The sequence below is a fragment of the Phoca vitulina genome, unplaced genomic scaffold (genome assembly GCF_004348235.1).
Source record: "Phoca vitulina isolate PV1807 unplaced genomic scaffold, GSC_HSeal_1.0 scaffold37, whole genome shotgun sequence".
NCBI classification, from domain to species: domain Eukaryota; kingdom Metazoa; phylum Chordata; class Mammalia; order Carnivora; family Phocidae; genus Phoca; species Phoca vitulina.
In genome coordinates this window covers 10,595,615-10,605,884 of record NW_022589740.1, presented here as the reverse complement: position 1 = coordinate 10,605,884, position 10,270 = coordinate 10,595,615, and the positions used below count along the sequence as shown (strand labels likewise).

Sequence of the window (10,270 nt, the reverse complement as noted above, 5' to 3'; positions counted from 1 at the left end):
TTTTATTTAAATTCTAGTTAACTAATATATACGGTAAAATTGGCTTTCGGAGTAGAATTTAGTGATTTATCACTTACATACAACACCCAGCACTCATCACAAGTGTCCTCCTTAATGCCCATCACCCATTTAGCCCATCCCCCCATCCACCTCCCTCCACCAACCCTCAGTTTGTTCTCTATTGTTGAGTCTCTTATGGTTTACTTACCTCTCTCTCTTTTTCCCTCCTTCCCCTATGTTCATCTGTTTTGTTTCTTTAATTCCACATATAAGTGAAATCCTATAGTATTTGTTTTTCTCTGACTGACTTATTTTGTTTAGCCTAATACTCTCTAGTTCTATCCACCTCATTGCAAATGGCAAGATTTCATTCTTTTTGATGCCTGAGTAATATTCCACTGCATATATACACCACTTCTTTATCCATTCATCTGTCGATGGACATTTGGGCTCTTTCCATAGTTTGGCTATTGCGGACATTGCTTCTATAAACATCAGGTTGCGTGTGCCCCTTCGGATCACTATGTATCCCTTGGCTAAACACCTAGTAGTGCAATTGCTGGGTTGTTGGGTAGTTCTATTTTTAACTTTTTGAGGAGCCTCCCTACTGTTTTCCAGAGTAGCTGCACCAGTACTATTTCTGGTTTGGCAACCTTTGGAGCAATTTTGGTAGCCAATAAATCCTCTGGAGTGAGAGAAACTTGGAACCTCTGCCTACGGTTTAATTTGGTATTGGGGGTGGAGTTGGCAGGAGAGCGGGCGAGTTCGGGAGGCAGTGATGAGGAAGGGGAACCCTCTGGAAAGAGAAAAGCAGAAGATGTACACGGGTTTCCCAGGGAAACACTCCAGGTTCAAACCTAAGCCCTACACCAGCTGCTGAACTTGGACAAATTCAGTTTCTCTATTTATAAAATGGAACTATCACTAGATCTACTTCATGGGTTGTTATCAGGATTAAATGAGTGAATTCATATAAAGCTCTTTGAATAATGTCTGAAGATAGTAAGTATTCAATAGATGTTAGCTCTGATTTTTATGATGGATTTATGCAATCCATAAGCAAGGAGGCTGGTGAATGACTTCATTTAGTCACTACATATTATAAACCCCTTGCTATGCATGAGATATTATGTTAGGTCCTAGAGACACAATTTTTATTTCTTTATTCAGCAAATACAACTAAGCTCTGGACAGGAATAACAGGGTGAGGAAATTTTAATGTCTAGCATACTGTTGAGTTCGTTCACATCTTGAAGTCTTCCTCAATATTTCAACTCTATTTAGGGATTTGATTTGCAAAATTTTGCTTTACTATAGAAGTTTATTTTATTTTCTCCATAAACCTTGGGATGTTTATTTTGAATAGTTGAGTCTTGTTTTTTGTTTTCCAAGTAATGTGGTCTTCAGGGAAGTATACTACTCTTTACAGATTAATTTAAGAGTTTTGACATTTTTTTTAAGTAATCTCTATGCCCAACGTGGGGCTCAAACTCACAACCCTGAGATCAAGAGTCACATGCTCTAACAACTGAGCCAGCCAGGCACCCACCCAGAGAGTTTTGACATTCTTGAGCAGGAATACCACCCAACTCTATGAGAACCATGGAGTTTTGGCCATTAAAAGCAGGAAGAGGTATGGACCTTGGGGTCAGAGAGACCTGACTCCAAGTTCCTCCACTGAACAGTTATGGAATCTTAAATAATTTGTTCACTCTTCTGAGCCTTGGTTTCTTCCTCTGTAAAAAGGGATAATAATATCTCCAATTTGGAGGATGTAAGGAGTGTTAAATTCATTCATTCATTCATTCATTCATTCAACAAGTATTTATATGTTGAACACCTACTACATACCAGACATTGTTCTGGGTACTGAGACTACAAAGGTAAACAAAACATGCAAGAATCCCTATCCTCATAGTGTTCATATTCTAATAAAAGTTGGTGAAAAATTAAGTTAGCTTATACAAAATAAAACACTTTAAAAATTAATTATTGTATCAATGTATGCTGTGTTTATATCACTAATAGAAGGCCTAAGAAGAACTTAACTGTGGCAGAGTAGCAATTCAAATTAGAATCTGCAGTTGTGTACTGGAGATCTTCGTCTTTCTTTCTTTTTTTTTTTTTTTAAAGATTTCATTTATTTATTTGACAGAGGGAGACACAGCGAGAGAGGCAACACAAGCAGGGGGAGTGGGAGAGGGAGAAGCAGGCTTCCTGCACAGGGAGCCCGATGCGGGGCTCGATCCCAGGACCCTGGGACCATGACCTGAGCCGAAGGCAGACGCTTAACGACTGAGCCCCCCAGGTGCCCCTGGAGATCTCCTGAACAAGAAAAATAATGTAGAAATGAGTTAATTGCTAGTGAAAAGATTTTCAAATTACCTTTTATTAGGTAATCTTATAAAAGCTGTTTGGGTATGCAAGTATGTATATACAATTTTCTAAACATGTAAATAAAAAGCAGTAGTTTAGTATATCTGCTTGAATTCATATTACTCAAAACCTTACCAAACCATTTATTATAAAAAAAAAACCCGGTAAAATTGCTTAACATATCCTAAAAATTTTTGGGTGTATGTCCGTAAACATTTTCAAGCTTGCTTTACAAAAAAAGAGTGCAATTTCTAATCCATGTGTTCAGAGTGACTTTCAAAGGAGTTCAAAGGGGGGAAAAAGAAAGTAGCATTGCCTTGTAATGCAGCATTAATTAATACTGACTTACCCTGGGACATTCATGGAAAGATCCTTTGTTATCACATATAGTAAAAATATTTAAAAATTAATACTCCAAAAAAATTAATACTCCCTTTCTATGAATAAAACATAGGCAATAAGATTTTATTTTCTTAGACTGACTTGTTACCATGAAAACACTGCATTCATTCTGCAGGTACCAGTGACACCTCACATTATTACTTTAAAAATAATTAATGATGCTTGAAATTCAAAAAGAAACCTGCAAGACTTAGTCTCCTCCCAATACATTCACTGAATGCACAGTTAAATGAGCACATCTCATTTTGCTTGTGCCCTTCATTTGCATACTTTAAAATGACTGCAATACAGTACATTTGCATTTTTAACTGGAACCAAAATTAAGATGAGTGATCTTTGCAAAATCAACAGCCTGTACTTTCATAACAGTTGTCATACGCAGAAAGGAAACAAAACAAAACAAAACAAAACAAAAAGCCCTGAGTCAGTATTTTTTGCAAAAGTAATGAAAAAGAGTGCTGTGCTGTGAAGTCATTTTATAACTTATGAAATGGTTATAAGACTGTCCAGTATTCATTTGTTTTGCTTTCGTTTCGATGGAAGAGAGGTATGGCTCTTGTTTACTTGATCCAATTCAGATCATTTCTTAAAACTCAATTTCGTTTAAATCCTCAGAATATCCTGATGATTGCTGAGTTAAATCTTCCATTTCTGTCAGGAAAGACAAATAAAAAAGAGACAACAGTAATTTTCTCTATTTTTATGGTAGAAAAATACTTAATTTGCATTCTTATGATTTGAGGCTGAGGCAAAATCCCCTTTCAATCAAGTTGATATAATTGGGAAAAACACTGTTACCTGTGCAGGGTCCGGCTTGGAATTTAACATCATCAATGGCAATATCACTTCTCACAGACACTCCCCGAATGGCTTCAAAAATTACCTGGAAAGTAATGCAGTTTGAATTTAGAAAGAGAGTCATCCTGACAAAACAGTACTCATCAAAACCACAAGGAGATATCACTGCACACCAGTCAGAATGGCTAAAATCAACAACACAAGAAACAACAGGTGTTGGCGAGGATGTGGAGAAAGGGGAACCCTCTTGCACTGTTGGTGGGAATGCAAGCTGGTGCAGCCACTCTGGAAAACAGTATGGAGGTTCCCCAGAAAGTTAAAAAGAGAGCTACCCTATGACCCAGCAATTGCACTACTAGGTATTTATCCAAAGGATACATAGTGATCCAAAGGGATATGTGCACCCCAATATTTATAGCAGCAATGTCCACAATAGCCAAACTATAGAAAGAGCCTAGATGTCCAACAACAGATGAATGGATAAAGAAGATGTGGTACACACACACACACACACACACACACACACACACACAGAGGAATATTACTCAGCCATCAAAAAGAATGAAATCTTACCATTTGCAATGACGTGGGTGGAACAAGAGGGTATTATACTAAGTGAAATAAGTCAATCAGAGAAAGACATACTTTCTCTGTGATACCATGTGATTTTACTCATGTGGAATTTAAGAAACAAAACAGATGAACATAGGGGAAGGGAAGGAAAAATAAAATGCAAACAGAAAGGGATGCAAAGCATAAGAGACTCTTAACTATAGGGAACAAACCGAGGGTTGCTGGAGGAGAGGTAGGTGAGGGCATGGGGTAACTGGGTGATGGGCACTAAGGAGGGCACATGATGGAATGAGCACTGGGTGTTGTATGCAACTCATGAATCACTAAATTCTACCTCTGAAACGAACAAAACACTGTATGTTAACTAAATTGAATTTAAATAAAATATTTTTTAAAAAATAAATAAACAAAAACAAAAACAAAAAAACCAATACTCGTCAGGCAGATCCAGGCTGTGTGGGTCTGGAAGCTTTGACTGTTTTTCAAGCTCCTTTAAGGAAAGAGATACAAAATCACATATTCAAATCTAGGTACAAAAGAGAATACTTATTTGGGATTTTAAAGAAATTCACAACAAGTTACTAGAGCCTTAGAAATTTAGGTCCCTTTCTTCTGAGATTTCTTTAGTCAATTTCCCAGAAATGCTCACCTAGAAATGCTTCCTGGTGGTGACCTGGTTTCCCCTCCCCACCTAGAATATTCTGGTCCCAGCATTCACAGGGCCTATGAAAGTCAAGGGCTAGAAGTTTAAGCTTTCTTAGGCTCTCCATAAATCTACAGTGATACCGATACTAGGTGGAAGAATTTTTTTTTTTAAAGATTTCATTTATTTATTTGAGAGAATGAGATAGAGAGCATGAGAGGGGGGAGGGTCAGAGGGAGAAGCAGACCCCCCGCTGAGCAGGGAGCCCGATGCAGGACGCGATCCCTGGACTCCAGGATCATGACCTGAGCCGAAGGCAGTCGCTTAACCAACTGAGCCACCCAGGCGCCCTAGGTGCAAGAATTTAACATGGCTGATGAGACCATGTATGAATAGCAAAGCATAATCATTAAGTTTACCAAAAGGACAATGGTTCACTTATCAAGTCAAATACCATAATATCCAAGAACAGCCCTGGAGGAGAGAACCAGTTCCCTAATTTTAGATCCTGAGAAGAAAATAACTGATCAAATATTCAGATTCTAGGGAAAAGAGGTTACATTACCAGTTCTAAAGCTGCCCCAACAACAACGGTTAATAAACCACTGAATACTGCAGGGAGGCTCGTGGGTAATGAAAATGATCCAGAAGACATATTTGCTCTACTCATTTTACGAACAAATGACTCCCATTGCACTAGTTTATGATTTAAATTAAATCAAAGAATATAAAGTAGATAATTAATAAGCATATGAAACTATCTTGAAATTAATGACTCAAAGAAGCTTTAATGACAGAAATGGGCAAAATAACGTTATTAAAAATTCTAAGGACACAATCCCAACAAGAATCCAAATAAGTAGTTAGAAGAGGGGAAAAATGTCCTAACACATCTAGATAGGAGGATATAGGAGTGTAGTTAATAAGCATTCTGGTTCTCTGGACATCACTAAAATCTGGTTTTTGACCTCCAAGTCTACAATGGAAATATAATAAACAAATTACCTGATGGAATTATATTCAGAATAGTCTGCAGCTGAGCCAAACACTTGATTTCATACAACTTTCTCCTTTGAATTTCCTTAATACTTGAGTGATAACCATTTTATACCATTATGATTTACCCCTTGTATTGCAGATACACATTCTATTATTAAATAACCGTGGTTACTTAAGAACTAGATAACAATTTATTTTTTCTTTCAATTTAACTATTATTTTTTTCCAATGGCTACTAAGTTGTTAGGACATAAATACTTACTAAGTTATTTGGAAAACTACTTAATAAATGAAACCCTTATGTATTACTTTTGCATTAGTGACACCAGGAAAAAACTAATGAGACTAAGCATACCATGAACAATAAAATTTGGAAACATGGTGTTAGATGAGTACCCAGCACATAATAACTCCTACTAAATGTTAGTCAGTGTAACGAACAATATAAATGATATAAATATTTCAATGAGCTAAGAATTTGTCTACCACTTTCTTTCAATAGCATCAAACTAAAAGAACCCAGGGAGGAAAACAGAGAGAGCAGAGGAGGAAAGATTAAGCAAGGAATCCAAAGGAAATAAAATCACTTCGTGTTTTTGATCAATAGCAAGTCAAGTGTGGCTTAGCACTTTATTAAACCCTGAGGAAGGAGCATGATTAAAATTTTGCCACTTGATGCATTTCTTCTACAAGGATGGTCGGATGACTGGAATGTCATCAGGAGGCCACCCACTTACCTCCCCTACAGGATGACTCAAATGTCAGCAGTGCTATAGCACTCTGAAAGTCATCTACACCCGCCCACCCCCACCCATGACACACACATTGACTTCTCCAGCTTTGTTCTTTTCCCTGAACTCCAGTCTCACATCCTACTGCTTACCTGACATACCCATGTGGATGTCTAACAGACATTGAAGACGTTGCATGTACAAAAAACCCCACCTGTTACTTTCCCTCCTGTGCACACTGCCCTCACACCTCCAGATATGCCCCCACCTAAAGCCTTCCCCATCTCAGTAAATGGTAACTCCATTCTAGAGGTTGCTCAGGCCAAAACCCACGGAGTCATCTTGATGCCTCTTTCTCTCAAGCCCCACGTGCCATACATAAGTCCTGTGGGCTTCTGATGCATCTCACGTCTGGCACACAGCCCTAGCTACCACTCCTTCTGCCAGGACTATTGCAGTAGCCCCAAAGTCTCCTTGCCTCCCTACAGTCTACTCCCCAGGTAGTAGCTGGAGTGATCGTTTAAAAATATTAACCAGATTGCATTACCTTAAAGCCATCTGATGGTTCCTCATTGCTTCTGGAATAAATTTCAAACTCTACCATTATGTCCAAGGCCTTTCATGATTACACCCTGATACTTCTTTGATCTCGTTACCTGATCAGCTTGACCTACTTTTTTTTCATAGCACTTATTATCACCTGATGGTACATTATATATTTTTGGTTTACATTTTCTATTTCTCCCCGCCTAGAATGTCAACTAAAAGAGGAAGAGCTTTACATGTTATGGTCATTGCTGTATCCCCAGTGCTTAGAATAGCAAGCAGTCAATAAATATTTATTAAAAATGAGATATTTTGGCCTCATACTTTAGGAACTCAGTCTGGATGGCAATGTAACTATTGAGAATTCCACGGCTGCCATGGTGACATGAATTAGAGACCAAAGATATTTGGGAGGGAATATATTTTTAGAAACAATAACATCTTTTTATACTTTGGGACTTTAAAGTATATTAAACCTTTTCACATACATAATCTCATTTGACCCTCTAACTCTGTGATGTCAGCATGGCAGGAATTATTACCCCATTTTGAAAACATAGAAACACTCTGAGAGAGGATGAGATTTCCCCAAGATCACCCAGTGCTTATGACACCCAGGGGAATGAGTATATTTTGGAGCTTCCACGGTAGGAGAAAGTGTAAAGTCGTGGCTTAGGGATACACACTTTGGGACCAGTCAGATCTGGGACTGAATTCTCACCCTTCCACTTACCAGCTGGACATTTAGTTTCTCCATCTGTAAAGAGGAGCTATAAGATCAACTGGAAGAACTTACGTACAGCTCCCAGTGCTGTAAGTGCCTGGCACAGGGAAGATGGAGGGTTCATTTGCATGGGTGTGTCTGTGTTTTATTAGACACTAAGATGTTTTGAAGAAACTAGTTCAGACTGGTCTCCAGATAGTCATTTGGGATTCCTGATGGAATCACTAAATCCAGAAGGAAATTCCTCATGGCAGATTCCTATCTGTTCCATTTTAAGACAAAGGGAATGGTGTGGAGTCTTCTTTCCAGGTTGTGAGCTAAAAATCTCCCAGGCCATTCTGCACCCTTTGAACTTGAACACCTCAAGATGCTACCCGAGACGCCTAATTACTTTGGGATCAAAAAACCATTTCAAACAACCATCTACCCATCAAGTCTAGTATATTCAAGGCCTTGGATTCAACTCCTTGGGTTTAGATGCTGAGAAGCCACCTGTTCTCTTGAACTCAAATCCCAGAACCCTTGTGCATCAGCAACATTTGGGAGTTATAAAAAAACGTCAATGCTCAGGCTCCCCCCGAGAGACTCAGATTCACTTACTCTGGGACAGAGATGCTCCATCTTTAGCGTGCACCTGAATCACCAGGAGGGCTTGCTAAGACACGGATTTCTGGTGCCCTCCCCCTCAGGTCTGGTTCAGTAGTTCCAGGTGGGGCCCAAGATTGTGCATGTTAGGTACATGTCATTTTAGGTGAATTTGCATTTCAAGCATCGCTGCTGGCCTCAGGACCACACTTTGAGAACATGTGAATAGGGTAGCAGTATGAGTGCCCTAAGAGCCTAATGAAATTAATCTACCATCTCAGAATGATGATCAGTTATATTAGTAAGTTCCTGAATGATGCAGTTTCCTTCTGTAACAGACATTAAAGCACTATCCACTTCATTCCTGGGGCTATCTGTTATTCTTCACTCAATCTCTCGATAGTTTTATCCATGCCAAGATACAGGGCCATCCCCAGATAATGGCTCACATTCCCTCTATCATTTGTTCTTTAGGAACGCAGCACCCCGACGGGCCCACCTGAGCTTCTGCAGTCCCTTCCCATTTACATCTGACAAATATTCCATGTGGTTACGATGGTGTAAAATGAAGCCCTTATTGTGAAGATCTCTGCCCAGGAAGATTTGGGCTTAGCCAAGCAGCCAGTGGTTAAAGCTGAGGGGTGCTGACGACCCAAGACTATATTCATCAGTCCGAAGCAAGGATGATGAAGAAGCAGCGCTTTTAGTGGAAGGCTGGAGCTGAGAATTCTACAGAGCAATTTCAGGAACACCCGGGCTCTGAAGGTTATTTCCCCAGAGCTCTCTGGAGCTTTGGGTCAGAGGAGGCAGGGGAAGTCAGTGGCTGCCAGGAGGCCCCTGCCCACCTCTAGACCAGACTGGCTGCTCAACCTCACCAACTGGAATGTGAAAAGCTCTTCCCTGGTGCTGCCCAGATTTGCTCATGACCAGGATGCTGTGGAGTAGAGGTCTCCTATTGCACACGAGACTCGGGACTTAGGATCAGGACTCTCAGCCTCTTCCAAGTCATTGCAGACAGAGGCTTAACATTTCCTCTGGACCACACACTCTGTTAAATGAAGGCTTGCAGCTGAAGCCCTTGCGTGTGGGTAATGATGAGGGGAAGATGCAGCTGGGACAACTAATTAGGTAATACCATGTTCGGAAGAAAAGAGGACCGTTTTAGAGACATGCAGGACACACAGAATGCACTTAACCCTCAGAATGTGCCAAGACAAAAATAGCCACCCTTTCATCACTAAGTCGCAAAAATCACTTTACAAATAAATACCCAAAGCTTACTCTGCCCACCTCATCTCCTATTCACTGCTGAGATTTAATCAATAGAGACTAATTATGTTTACTCTTAAACAAGTACTGCCTTTATCTATGACCCTGAAAAAGAACAGAACGTTCTCTTAGGTAGCAAGAAGAAGAAAGAATAGCAGAAGCTTACAGGACCACTTTTTATCACTTGGCTCTTGTCTCTTCCGGCTTACCTGGTGCTGCCTCTCACAACTGTATTCAATCAGCCCTCGAAGCCAGGAGATGCTCTGTTCACCTCGTCTTCTCCATAAGAGGGACTCTTCACTCTCACCTTCCCTCTTCAGATAAACACTCAGCAGGCCGGTCCCTGCTCCATACATGTGGTAGAAAAAGGTCAAGCACTGTTTTCCGGTGACTCCTCTCAGAGGCCAGGACAAGAGCTGTGCTTTTTGTCCATACACCATGTGGGAGGCCTCGGTGTACATGTAGTAGCCTGGAAGGCAACGCAAAATCAGGTATTCTCAAACATGGGCACACACGCACACACACGCACGCAAGGAATATTCCCTTCTTTCTCTTCTGAGTAGTGTTCCTGGAAACAAATTAAATGAATGACTTCACCATCATCCTGAGGAAGGATTTTGTAAT

General features: G+C 40.0%; 1 protein-coding gene across 2 annotated transcripts in view; it reads right to left on the bottom strand.

Annotated features, from left to right (window-relative positions):
• Positions 1-2,365: 2,365 nt before the first annotated feature.
• Positions 2,366-10,270, bottom strand: part of MAMDC2 (MAM domain containing 2) — a 139,540-nt gene continuing 131,635 nt past the window's right edge. Inside the window, exons 12-14 of one of the 2 annotated variants that reach the window (XM_032427674.1) lie at positions 9,856-10,115; positions 3,577-3,661; positions 2,366-3,429 (exon numbers count right to left, since the gene is read on the bottom strand). In XM_032427674.1, the coding sequence (XP_032283565.1) occupies positions 3,365-3,429; positions 3,577-3,661; positions 9,856-10,115 (410 nt within the window). In that variant the 3' untranslated portion in view covers positions 2,366-3,364. Of the gene's footprint in view, positions 3,430-3,576; positions 3,662-9,855; positions 10,116-10,270 lie in introns of those variants that run through there. The other variant, XM_032427675.1, reaches the window with a different exon arrangement.